The 13,428-nt window shown below is 47.2% G+C and overlaps 1 protein-coding gene across 5 annotated transcripts in view; it reads left to right on the top strand.

Annotated features, from left to right (window-relative positions):
* VPS8 (VPS8 subunit of CORVET complex) overlaps nucleotides 1-13,428 on the top strand; it is a 67,872-nt gene that overhangs the window by 51,949 nt on the left and 2,495 nt on the right. For all 5 annotated transcript variants that reach the window (XM_065640121.1, XM_065640120.1, XM_065640122.1 and 2 more), the window contains 3 exons: nucleotides 2,709-2,789; nucleotides 4,158-4,327; nucleotides 4,911-5,079. In XM_065640121.1, the coding sequence (XP_065496193.1) occupies nucleotides 2,709-2,789; nucleotides 4,158-4,327; nucleotides 4,911-5,079 (420 nt within the window). The remainder of the gene's footprint in view (nucleotides 1-2,708; nucleotides 2,790-4,157; nucleotides 4,328-4,910; nucleotides 5,080-13,428) is intronic.

The following is a 13,428-nucleotide window of genomic DNA, read 5'->3' as shown; positions in this document are numbered from 1 at the left end:
TTATGCAAATGTTAACGTTGCAACCAAAATGATTTGCTAAAGGGCACCTTGCAAAGGGCTCTGGCCAGACTCTGCGGCTTTCACACAAAACAGGCTCCCGGCATCTGCCTGTTGCAGCAGATTGACTCAACTTCGTATAATTGAAGTCATACAAAAAATAACGATGGATATATTTATGTTCTTGCTCATCCTTAATGGTTTTGTAAAGTTATTTATTAAATAGGAAGTCTGAAATAACCACGGTAGGAGAGATACTAGAGGAATCCTCTTGAGCACTGAGAAAAATTGTGTGTCATTAAGGATGTGAATGCTGTCTGAAGAGGGCTGAAAGGTTGACTCTTAATTCCCTTACAAAGCTGTAATCCTTCATAAATGTTTGGTAAGTAGATGCAGCTGATGCTTCCTACAAAATGGAGACCTGGAAAAGCCAGAAATTTAAAATCTACCTGTAGAAACCCCAAAGTCGGGAAAGAAGGAGACTAAAAACTGCTCCAGAGTGGAAGCAGAAAGATACAGAAAGCCTTTGCTTGAATTTTTTCCACACCTGCTTTAGGGATCTGCCTGTTTGTTTGTTTTTTCTTTCCACCCTAAAGGTCAACGCTGGGATGTTTTATGTGCAATAGTTGTTCTGTCCTGTGGCAGACGGGACAAGCTGCGACAGCGTTTTCCGAGATCATAGTGTGTTTATTAGCACGGTTCTGTGAGTGCTGTTTAGCAAAGAAAATGCTGTTTCCTGGAGCTGGGAAGAAACTGGAAATGGAGGAGACGGAACTGGCCGAAAGGCTGCGTGAGCACATGTGGCTTGCATCTGGATACCTGCCAGCTCTCCTGGGCCCTTGGTTGGCAGTGGGTTTGGTTTTGCTTTACCATGTCCTCAGGGATACACCAGCCTGGAAACAGGAGCTGCGATCGGCTCCTGGCTCCGTGCAGCCGACTGTCAGCCGTGTGCCATCCCGTGCAGGGCATCTGGAGCGTGCATAAATTCCAAACCGAGACAGATTCTATAAGGTGGAATTAATGAAACGTACTCCTCTGTAAAAGTAATTGATCTCGCAAGGCTCTTGTGACTGTAAATTTTGTGGGGGCTGAAACCAGCAAATTAGAAGGAAGCAGCATAACTTGCTGGAAGAGGGAAGGTACAGCTCTGGATTTCAGGGCGCGGGCAGGTAGATAACTGCAACTCCGGCCCGCCAAGCACCGTCTGCAGCGGCTGCGAATGAGCACCCACTTCACTGCTTGCACTTGCCTGCCAGGCTCCGTGTAAGGTTTTCTAGACTTGTGGCTCCTCTTTGGAGAAAAGTCAGTTCTCTTCCTATCTGGCATTTTTTATTTTAGAGTTCAAGTGTGGCTTGAGAAAGACTGAGCAACTGAAAGCTGGCCCTCAGACTCGCGTTCCTCCGCTGCAAAGCTGTAGGTGGCTCTTTTATTCTTGTCTTTTTCATCTCTCCTCTTCCTCCTCTAACTCTATGAAGACAAGAAACAAGTTGCTTTGAAAGTCCCTCGTGGCAGCTTGGGAAGGTCGAGTTGCTATATGTAAATGGTTGCATCTGTACAGTTTGCGTTTCCTTGGCTGTATACTTGAGTGCTTTAGAAAAGTATCTGGCGGATACAAAAATAACTTGCTCTGTGTTATGGATCACGTACGTGCTGCGTTGGAAGTCCCGAGTTCCCCGGTGCCCTCCATATTTCAGACGGTGACTCAGTGCAGTGTACTTTCTATGCCGTTGCTTTTAAATTATGCACGCGGAAAGAAAACTGAGTGGTGTTTGAGGTGTACTGTTCACCTAGTAAAAAAGCAGCCTCGGCAGCATGTCGAGCTCTTCTGTATATTCCAAACCTACGGCTGGTTTTGACTCAAGTGATATTACTCAGTGCTGTTTTTATTTAGGCTGAAACATTGGCGTTCCTGCCTGTCACATTTCCTCTGAAGATTGTTGTTCAAAAATTGCCTTAGCTTCTGCAGCTGTTTTGGTGATTTCCCTGGGTGTCTTGCAGTGTAGCTTCCATGATACTTTATTCACCTTTTGTCAACTTGCTTTTCCACTCTTCATTATCATTTTCTCTCTCGCTCATTCCCAGCGTGGAATCAGCCTCGCTCCTACCCCTTTCTCATTCTTCTCATCCAGAGAGTTCATTCAGCTCCTTCTGTTCCAGTTTCTATTGTGCCTCCATCATTTTCCCACTCCCTAGGTTAGTTTCCTTTTTACACCTTGCCAGCCTGTCTCTGTTTTTTGCCAATGTGTCGCCCATTCCACCAGTCAGCTCCTCTCAGCTTCCAGCAGGTTCCCCCCCCATATCTTTCTCCTGCTTCCCAGCAGGGCAAAATGCTTTATTTCCAGGTCCAGTTCAATGACTGTCTGTCAGTCCCTGGGACTTGCGTGTTATACAAAGACTATTTCCCCTGGTGCATTCTCCAGTCAGCTCTTGCATCTCCTGGATGAAGTTTCCAAGGCCACACCTGAAGTTGTTTGACCCAAGCACATGAATCAGTATTGACGTTGTCATCTACTCAGTTTTGCTAATTACCAGTTTTCACATCAAAACAGTGGATTATCCTTCTGTCCTTGTGCACGTATGGCATCTTTAAATGTGGAGTCGTAACTTCCATTTGCAGTGCCAATCTGGAAGAAAAAAAACCCAACAAACCCCCCCCCCCCAGAATGTTCATATGCTGTGATTCAGTTGCAGCTTTTCATTTCTTCATACAGGATCCAGTTTATGGAAAAGGGAAACTCGGAGAAATTCAAGGACTTGTCCTGGGAATGCTGGACACTTTTAACTATGAACAAGTAAGTCGCATGCATTTCTGTTCTCTCCGCTGCTGTATACAGGGATTACTTTTGGCTATCCAGCCTCCTGCTTGCTCTCATTTGCCATTTCTCCTTGCAGAGCAAAGTAAATGGACCTGCAAGTGATTATATTTTTGTGACTGGGGGAAGGGGAATGAGTTTTTGTTGCTCACAGAGAGACTGCAAGTGAAGGGACTGACAGGTACATGGTGAACGCCTCTGTAGTTCAGTTTTATGTTAAATGTACTGGAAGGATAAACATCTGCTTTTTCCCCAGCTCATCCTGCAGTTAGGGATTCAAAGGCACAAAACCAGTATGTTTTGTCTTTTTAGGTGGTTTTACATAAGCGCTTTTCAAATTAGGCTGTTTTGCCACTTCCCAGTGGTAATGCTGCACTTCTTATGTCACCTGATGGGATTTCACCTTCATCTCACTCCTGCCTTTCTCTGTCCAGTCTCAAATCTCCAAACTTCAACAGTTTTCTAAAACTCCTTTTCCCCAAACCAGAATGCGTAGTCTTCCTCCCAACTCTCCCTCTCTCATTCTGCCTACCATATGGCACTACCAGCCTGGCAGCGTCCAATTTAGAAATAAAATGGGAAATAGCTTTACTGCAGAGGGCTGAACATAGAGAGCCATTATCTCTGGGTTCTGGGGAAGGGTCTGCTCCGAGCAGCGCGGGTTCCCTGCCATTGCCTGGCAGCTGGCTGGTACAGGCTGCATGGCACATCTGGACTGGGCCAGATGTGAAGCACTGCAACCTCTGCAGCCTTTTGTGAGTTACTGCTACGGAGCATCAATGCAGAGCAGAGCACTCATGCCTGATACCTGCTGTTACTGAAAGAAGCACTGACCGCTAAAAACTGAGGGTATTTTGCTTTTGGCTCTTCAGAAATGGAAATCTCTGTTGGGAAGAACTAGCAGATGAGAATTTCAGTGGGTTTTTTTTTTCATATTTTAATTGCGATAGTGCATTCGAGCTTTGATTTTTATCAGCATGTTTCCACTAAAATGGAGGATGCAAGTAGTAGCTTACCAGGTAGAGGGGAAAAAAAAAAAGGAGGGTCTGGTAGGGAAGATGACAAAATGAGCCTATCGTGTCTCTCTTAATGCTCTTTGACAAAAATCAATAAAGCACTAATCTATTTAAGAGTGAAAAGGCATTGCCTCCATTAACATGTAATAAAAGGATAAGTATTTTGAGAGCAGTGGCTAGAAAGCATATAAAGGGAAGCAATTTTGTTGGGTTGGTTTTGCTCTTAGTAATCTGCTAAGCTGCTTGTTGTGAAGAATTGATCGGTGTGGAGTTTCTGCAGTGTGGAGATGACAAAATGACCTAGTTATTCTGTATATTTTCTTCCACACAGACCCTTTTAGAGACAACCACGAATCTCTTAAACCACGATCTGCACTGGTCCCTGTGTAACCTCAGAGCTTCTGTCACTAGAGGGCTTACCCCAAAGCAGGATTACTGCTGCATTTGTCTACAGCAGTACAAAAGGAGGCAAGAAACTGCTGATGAAATCATTGTTTTCAGGTAAGGTTAAGGGTTACAGCTTTGATCACGTTAGTGGTTTTACAAGGAAAGAAAAAGAGCGAGCTGCTGGTCTCTGGCTACACAGTAATTGTTGTGTCCCTGTTCCCCGGCGCTGTAAATGGCTGGCTAACCAGAGCAGCCCTCTTTGCATGCAGCAGCTCTGTCTCAGCTGGAAATCACATGGCAGTGCCTGGAGAGCTGTTCAGCACGCTGTCAGTTTGTCTGTCGTCTCTCCCAATTGCACTTTGTGCAATTGCAGCGCCCTGGGTTCACTCGCCTGTATTTGTACATCTGGGATCTGTTGCAGCCCTGACCACGCACTTTGTGGGCATCTCTGATTTTCCTGTCTGTGACTCGGTGGCTGTAAAATAAGACAAAATCCTTATTACCTTAGCATTATGATCTGTAACATCTGAAAATGGCCATCTACTGTTATTTTTGGAAGTCTAGAAATACTACAGGAGCGTATGGAGGTACAAAGGTAGTGCTGTGTTTACAGACAAGCAGCCTTGTTTTCCATTGAGCGCAGAGTTTTTTTCCCCTCCGAAGCATAGAGTTGTCAGCAGAATTCTTCTCTTTACAGCTGTGGCCACTTGTACCATTCACTGTGTCTGCTGAGCAAAGAGTGTGGGACGGTAACCAAAGGCCTGATGAGGTGGATGTGCTATAAATGCAACTCCAGTAACAAGGGAGGAAAACTGAGCGAGAACTTCTCAGCGCTGAAAAAAGGCAGCGGAGCATCCTTGGCACAGGTAAGGGTTGTGAGGGGGTTTCTCTTCGAGTAAACTTTGAGCAGTGCTTGTAGACTTCATCGCTTCGTTCTCACATCTGTCTTTGCTTCCAGACAAGCCCATGATTGGTATCTGCAGCTAACTAGACATGTTGTGTTTGGGCGCGGGTATACAGAGCTGTGCAAGAAATGGAAATTTGGTTGGACTCGCTAAGTGCTCGCACAATGCTTAAAGAAGCTTGCATGTGAACAAGACTGCTGCAGCTGGATTTGGGTGAAAGGACAGATAATTGGTTTGTATTTATTGTCAGTATTTGTGTGCGAGAAGTTTCACCACCCCCAATTCAAACCGAAGTCCAGTCTCAAGATGCACGCTGCTGTCCTTTCCCTGGCGTGGTGCTGTGGACTGTAAAGCAAAAACGGCAGGAGGCTTGTTGGGGTGTCTCTTCGGGATATTGCACCAGGGGAGCTGAGTCCGCTGCCCTGTGTTCCAGCAGAGACAGTCACTGATAAGGATTTGTTCCTAAATGCCTGAAGGTACTTTGTGCATTTGTCACCGCGCAGATGCATGCAAAGCAACGTTTTTCCACTTCGGAAACCAAAGTAATTCAATCTTGGAGTATGTTTTTATAGTAGTACTTTAGTTTTCTTTTAGCAGATTATCTCAATTTCTGCCAAATCAATTCTCATCAAAGATAGCTAACAGCATTAGTCAACTTCCATCAGCCTCTGTATTAACAAAAAAAGAAGCTTCCTGCTTGAAGGGAGACCTGGGGGAAACTAATCTCTGAGGAGCGTATGGAGCGCAATGCAGTCTTTGCAGTCAAATTGTGTTAGTTTCTTATACGGTGACAGAAAGACAAGCTTTCCCAGGAGATTGTAAATCAACTGTGGTCCAAATAGTCTGCTTACAAGTGCTCATCATTTTGTGTTCCGTCCTGCTGTAGTGAAATAAGGATAGTGGCTCTGAAGTTAAGCACCCCATGTTTTACCCTCTACACTTCTGCTCCAAAGGAATGTGTGCAAATGGGTGCAACCGACCAGGTTTAACTTTAAAGCTAAAGGCAAAATTAAGTACTAAAAGTACATTCATCATTAAAGTGACTTGTAACTTGGCTATCACTGGATTTCTCATGGGCTAGTCAGTCAGAGAACCCCTGTGCCTCCCCTGGACATACCCCATAGTACAATGAAGTGGAAAATGCTCCAGGTGACATGGGAATGATCAAGGCAGGGAGGAGAAGATGCTTCCCTTGGTTTAATGGATCCGTCTGTAGAAGCGAGGGGCTGGCTGGGACTCGGGGCTTAAAGGGAGATGTGGAGGGACGGGATGGGGCAGAAAAGGGGTTCCAGCATGGATCATGTAGCAGCAAACGTCCGCGGCAGCCAGAGTGCTGGATGCTTCCTGCTGTCCCTCGCGCTCCTGGCAGAGAAGCTGTTGCCGCCTGCTCCGCTTGGCTCCGGCTCCTCGGAGCCCCCACCTCCTCCTGGTGTCCCAGATCCTCTCCAAGTTCGATGTTCCTCGTATATTTAAATTATAATATTTAACTGTTGTACTCACATGTGATTAAACTGTTGCACAGTCAGATCTTTAAAAAGCTGAATATATTTAGAGTTGGGCGAAAGACTGTAAAGTCTCTAGCTTCGCCAGGAAGTTTCTTTGCTTAACAATTGCTGCTCAGTAGTGTTAATTAACCCTGCGAGATAAGGATTTGTGTGGCGAGGCAGGAGTCTGAGTTATGGAGCAGACTTTTTCTCCTGGGGGAAGCGCTGGGAGAGCGACGTGTGTGTCCCCTGGCTCCCCCGGAGCCGAAGGCAGAAGCCAGGAGGGTCACCGGGAGCACTTGCTGGAGGTAGGCTGGTGCCTATGGCGGGTTCGCTCTCCTGCAGCCTCAAGTACATCTAGGCAGAGAATTAAACAGGAAAACAGCTCCCCACGTTCGGTTTGACATGACCCTGGTCTGTGCAGAATTGAGGTCTGAAAGGTGCACCTTCTGCAGCGGCCTGGTGGGTGACGTACGATGCTGGAGAGGAGGTGCGGGCAAGGGGAGACTCACGGGATTCCTCCACAACCGTGCGTTCCCGAGGGTGCTTCTCAGCCCGGGTCCAAGATAGCAACGGTTACTGGTCACTGGTGCCAGCCCGGGCACGGAACAGGTTCATTTCTGTTTCTCACGAGGTTTATTCAGCCCTTTGGTGCCGCAGTTCTCTGGTGACAGGCTCCTCTGCGTTCCCTCTCAACTCTGCTGTCACTGGGCAGACCCAGAGGTCTGTGGTGGTCAGTCTGCTCTTGCTTCAGCAGCCGGTGTTTGTGCAGACAATCCCAGCGGGAGGTTATGGTAACACGGTTGTGCTTCCAGCTCTGCCTTCCCCAGGCCCCCAGGAGCCGGCTCCGAAGCTTCAGGGGCATTTTGCACATAGATCTGTGGGGAGAGGATTGCTTTGCGACCACTTTGAACACCCTGAAAACTTGGTCCGGCTCTGCAAAACCTAATGTGTTTTGTTTTGGCTTTTTTCCATAGTGAAATCTTCAGTTTAGGTATTTATTTTCTTAGCAGGCCTTGAATTAGGACTAGATTCATACTGGGAAATGCCACTGAGCATCTGGAGTGCATTTCACAGTACCAACTCTGTTCTGCTGCAACAAAGACTGTCAGTTTGAATTTTGCCGTGTTGTTGAGACTTGGATGTGAAACGACAGCCCAACAGACAGTGTTTTCTCTGTCCCTGCTTTGCATGCATGACTTCTGCAGCAATTGCCTTGAAACTGGGGGAGGTGGAGAGATGCCACAAGCCAGCACTGAACTGTCATTGAATGTGGTGATAAGCGCTTATTTAAGCGGAGCTTTGCTGTGTTGAGGGCTTGAGACATCCTGGCCCAGCGAAGGGGAGTAACAAGGGAAGGGCAGAGAAGCTTTTCCTCTGGTTTTGCTACCAAAAGTTCGTGCTTTCTCTGTTAGCCCCTAGACTTTGCTTGTCTTCCCAAGGGTAATCTTCTGTGGCTAGACTGATCATCTTTCTGTCCTCTTTACCTTGTATCCTACCAGAAATGAGGGTTAAAAGAAATGAAAGTGTGTGTGTTTGTGGTGGCTTTTTAATCCGATTTAAGACTTTCAGTGTTTTTTTGCATTGTGGTGTTTGAAGTTAACTGAGGCATATCAGGTGAAAGCACAGTAGCTGGACTTCTGCCTAAATACATAAGTGAAACAGTCGCGATATCTTAGTCATTGATCTCCAAAACTAATTTGCCTTGTTACAGTGAGCTAGTTTGTGTTTCCCGTTTATTCTGCCAACCTGCATACTAGGGATCAGGGAGAGGAAGAGTCGTGGCTCTTGGGCCATAAGCTCTGCAGAAAACACCGTGAAGCCCTAAGCTGACGTGCTCTGGTTATTCCGTGTTTGAGAACGCGCCTGAGTTCTAAGGGCACCGCTGTTAGAGCTGTCCAGATGGCAAATATGTTTTATTCAGGAGTTTAATCCTGTCAAGTCACACCAGGACGGACAATGAATGTGATCCGTAGTTAATCCGGTTTGTCAGACTCTACCTTTGAGCTCTGTCCCGCAGCCTGTCACTAGTGTCCCTCTTTGCGACGCGGCCTTCCATCCAACCTGGAGCTTATTGACCAACTTCCACCTGTGCGGTGTCGATATCGTACGGTGTCACCGAGCCGAGATGGTAAAATGTCCCTCTGCAGCATGTCTGTGTGCTTTCTGGTGGGTAAGAATGAAAGTTTTTGGCATTTTTTTTGCCAATACCTACTTTAGTGCTAGACAAATGTTACATGACCTACATCAATCAGAGCCAGTTTTACCGTTTTCAGTGCAATGGTGACGATCAGTTATTAGCTTGACTCCCAGCAATATCAAAATTTTCCAAGGGCTTTATAACTTTGAAAATATCTAGCCGTGATGTTTGCTTTATTTTGTAGGGGTTTTTTTCTCCCCCAAATGACACCAAGCCGGTAATTATCATTTTACACACTTACAAGATGGTGCGTTCTCCTCTGCAGAGATTAATGCCACATAGGTATTAATTGAGAAAAAGCCCAGTGCTTTAGTTTTGGAGTTGGTTTTGGTGGTAGATTCCTTAACTCCTTCAACAATGTGTAGGAAACCCATGTGAGACAGGAACTGGAGACACTTTGTACTTTCTCATCAGCAGAACATCTCTGTTTTAAGATTCCTTGTAACATATTGGAAACAAAAGTGATTTTGTAAGAAAACTGAGTGCAGGAGTCTTTAACTAGTAGCTACAGGAGAACTGGCACCAAAGTTAAAACTGGAAACAAAATACAACTTTAAAGAGATTAATTTCAAAACCATAATTATCCTGTAGCAGCTTTTAAATAAAAACAGACTCTTTTCTTGGACTTTTCCTACTGGGGGAGTGGTTAGTTTGTTTTGTTTGGTTTTTTTTTTTGAGAAAATCAGACTGAATTGTAGTAGTTTCCCCTGGCCTTCATGTATAGCAGTCTGTAGCCTGGCAGTTGTTCTCTTTTCTTGCTGACAATCCAAAGTCTTGCGCTCTGGGCCCCGAGAGAGGCCAACCCGAAGCGCAGACAGCTGACTGCAGGCTGCCTAACGCGAAGCTGGGGACACCGGCTGCCCCGTGCTCCGGGCATCGCCCGGGGAATGCGGCGTCCTGGCTAAGAGAGAAGGTGGCAGAATGTCCGTGGGTAATCTTTGCTTTACTTTACATCTCAATTTCAAAGAAGCTATTCCTACGGTTTAATGAAAACTTCCTCTCGTTTATTAAAACATATCTAGGAGGATCTGTAGAACAGGCTCGTTTAAATATGGTGACAGATGCTGGGCTGCTGCAGCCTGTTGATATCCCCACAAACTGCAGCGGTCCCTGCTGCCGATGGTTATGTGTAGCTTAGCACAGTGCTGAGCAGTCGTGTATCTGCTCTCCAGGGAACCGGCACAGCTCGCTACATACGTGATCGTTGTGAAACTGCAAGCTTTCCGTCTGTGTTTGCGGATCTGCCTTGGAGCACAGGCAGGAAAAAAAAGAGTGTGACTTTCCATCGGTGGGGAAGAGCTGCCTGTGCTTGCTGCTGCTGCTGGAGCGGCGATTGCTGCTCCCTGCCCTGGTTTGTATTCCTGCCAAGCTGGGAACTAACCAAAAGGCCAGAGGGTTAAGAAGGGTGTAGGCGACTGTCCTTTCTTTTGATGTTCCTCTGAAGGAGGGGAGCAAATTAAGGAGAAGCTGAGGTTTTGGTTCAGTTTGCAGTCCCTGGATGGGAGGGTATAAGGGAGTTGCGGCTGGTTCAGCGGTGTTTGCTGCCGCTGAGGGTGTTACTGGCTGTTCTGAAGGGTGACCGTCAGAAATGCAGGTGGCAGCTGAGCATCTGTCCCTTGGAGACCCCTGAAATGGAAAGCTGCGGTTCCCGTGTCCTGCCTCTCTCCCCATCCTTTTTACCCTCACGTTGCACAATGAAAACAGTAAGTTTTGTTGGTTTATATGCGAATTGAGCATAGATAGACTTGGGTGGCTGCAGCTGAGCTCCCAGGACCAGAGCTGTTCTTAAGCACATTATAAACTTTCCTCTTAACCAGCAGTAGGACATTGCTGCACAGGTGCCAGGAAGGGGCCAGATAGCAGAGGTGTCTGCTTGGGTTTTCTGTAAGATTTGAGGTCACGTTATCAAAAAGCTGCTGGCATGAGGCATCACTAATCTTTCTTACACCAAGTAGGAATTCTTCCATCTTCTACGTGTCTTTACCTTCCCTTTCTTTCCCCAAAGTTCTGCCACTGAGAGAATACTACACCTCTTGAACCAACCACGGAGCCTCCTTGGCTCATGTCAGAAAATGAATTATTTGCCCTCATGCTTGACACTCTGTCCTCTTGGGTTCGGGCACTGAACTGAGATCAGCCTGAGCACAGGCCTGTTGTGCGTCATCTTTATGTAACGTTGAATCCACGCGCTGCCATGCTTCCCTCGAAGCCCGATATGTTATAAATAAATATCTAATCTGGTGGGCCATAGTGTCCAGTGAGGATATGTGGGGTTTTGTGTTTATCTAATTAATCCTCAACAGCGTTATGGCTCCTTTGGTGAAAGGCATCTGCGGACGTCCAAGTGTAAGCATGAGCTGCTAGCAGAGAAGGGACGTATGCCCGTGTGTGTTCAGATATTTAATACAGACAGGGCTCCTTCCTCCTCTCCCCGTCACTGCAGTGTCTCACGTTGCAGCCACAGCGAGTCTATTAGCGCAAATCAGCCTGTCCTCTCCCTTGCCTTGAGTCGGAGGTTTGCTCCTGAGGTTCAGCTGGAAATAAGAGACACCAGCCTTTCCCGTCCTGCTCCCGGAGAGATGGGAGGCCAGAGCCGGTGTGGCAGATTGCTTCTGCCGGAGCGGCGCGCGGGGAAGGCTGCTCTGCGGTGGGCTTTGGTGAGTCAGTGCGTCTGTTTATCCGCAGACAGCAGGTCCTGGATTGCCTGCTGCCTGCCCTAGTGCTACCGGCTGCCGCGGCATCCCAACAATTTGAGCACCTTTTTGTAAGGCTACTCAAGCCACGGTGGAATAAGTGTCCAGCTGCAAGGCAGGGATGGCAGGCGGTGGACTCGGTGTCCGTCACCTGTGGATTCAGCTCTGTAAATGAGGGAGGTGGGTGTTGGTTTCGTTCCTAGGAATCTCCAAACCTTGCCCAGGACTTCTGGCTGCATCTGCCCCGTGTTGTGGAGCAGCTCCCTGGGGTAAACGGTGCCCCGATGCTCTAACTGATGTGGCAATATGTTTTGTGGAAGGAATGGCTCCGAGAGGCAGCACTTAGATCCCTTGGCGTGACTATTAATGGTGCCTCTGCTTACAACCGCTGTATGATCTGCTGTGCTTAGGCACTCGCTGATGATGGATTTTGTAGCTGCTAAATTAAAGATAATTGCAGGCTTAGGAGGGCTGTGTGGTGACTACCAGAGGGGGTGGAATATGTGCAAGCAAAATGTGCAACGGAGATTAGCATTATAGTGGTGAGATCTATGAGAACTGTAAAACAAAAAGGAACCAACCTTCTTGCTGGCCCAGACCCTCAAGGGAATAAATTGCGTCTCTTGGGTTTTGAGTCTATTCTGAGGCCTTTCTGAAGGGGCGTAAGGATTTGGCTGGAAATGGCTTGGGAGGTGCTGAACTGCTTCGTACTGATAATAATAATAATAACAAGCAGCTTGCTGGCCCTGCAGTAGCACTGGAGGCAGAAGCTGTGTTGCGGGGTGAGCGAGAGAGCTGAGTGGATTCCACTGATACCCCAGTGCTGACGCTGGACTCAGAGCATCCCCGTAGCTCTTGAATGAACATGCCTTTAGTGACACGGTTAAAAAAGGAAAAAGCCTGACAGCAGTTGTTTCCATGACAACAGAAAGAATTGCCTGCAATATTTCATCTCATCAGCCTGGAGAACAGTCTGATTGATAGTTACATACGCGTGGCAGAGAGATAGCAGAAGAGGGAAGGCCAATTATATTGCATTTTCCTTGTCCTTGAGTGCCCGTGGCTGCAGCGGCTGTGGAGGGCGGTTTTTCCTTGGTGTTGTTCCCCAAGGGCGAATGACCCGCGTGTCCCTGGGCAGTGCCTGTGTGACCTGCCAGCCATGGGTACGTGACCCTCCCTGGTTCAAACCTATGCCATGTGTACAGGGAATACGGACATTTGGCCCCTTGACTGGTGATTAGCAAGAGTTATTTACAATATAAAGAATATCTTGGAGGGGGAAGAAATGAGTTTGAGCACGTGCTTCCAGCATAAGTGTTCTGCACTCGGGACATTCTTCTCTTCTCAGACTGTTGAACAAACGTCTCAAAGGTAAGATGCACGTGCCTTCAGGAGAATAACAGAATGATTCAGGCTTCAGGAAAGCCGTGGTGGGGAACTTTCTTTCAAGGCAGCTCACTTGACGTGATTTTTTTGTTGCAGAGTTGCCAGCAGGGGTTCCATTTTTCCTTGGGTACTGGTTAAAAATTGAGTCAAAGACTAAGACAGTGTGATCTCTGGCAAAATGTCACTCCCCCTCCTCCCAGACCTTACCCATCCACTCCAGAGCACACTGAAGCCCCCTTGGCCATGGTGGGGCCAGCAGTTCAGCCTTAATTCCAGCTGATCGTGCTCCCTGGAGACAGTGATACTAGTTCTTCATGTTGGGCTCGATCCATTGCCAAAGAGGGTTTAAAGTAAATGCGACTTCAGCCAGCCCTCACTGGTAGGACTCTAGCATTTTGGATTAATAGCCCTTGGGAAATATATTTTGGGGAAAATATTTGAGGATGAACATTGAATGTTCCCTTAAAAATAGATCCCCAGGGACAACAGATGCCAGATTGCTGCTCATGGGGGAGGCTGTTCTCCCCGGCTCCTGTTGTGGTTTCTT

Source organism: Caloenas nicobarica, chromosome 8, assembly GCF_036013445.1.
Source record: "Caloenas nicobarica isolate bCalNic1 chromosome 8, bCalNic1.hap1, whole genome shotgun sequence".
Classification (NCBI taxonomy): domain Eukaryota; kingdom Metazoa; phylum Chordata; class Aves; order Columbiformes; family Columbidae; genus Caloenas; species Caloenas nicobarica.
The sequence above is the reverse complement of the archived record's forward strand: the minus strand, read 5'-3'. Positions and strand labels throughout refer to the sequence as shown.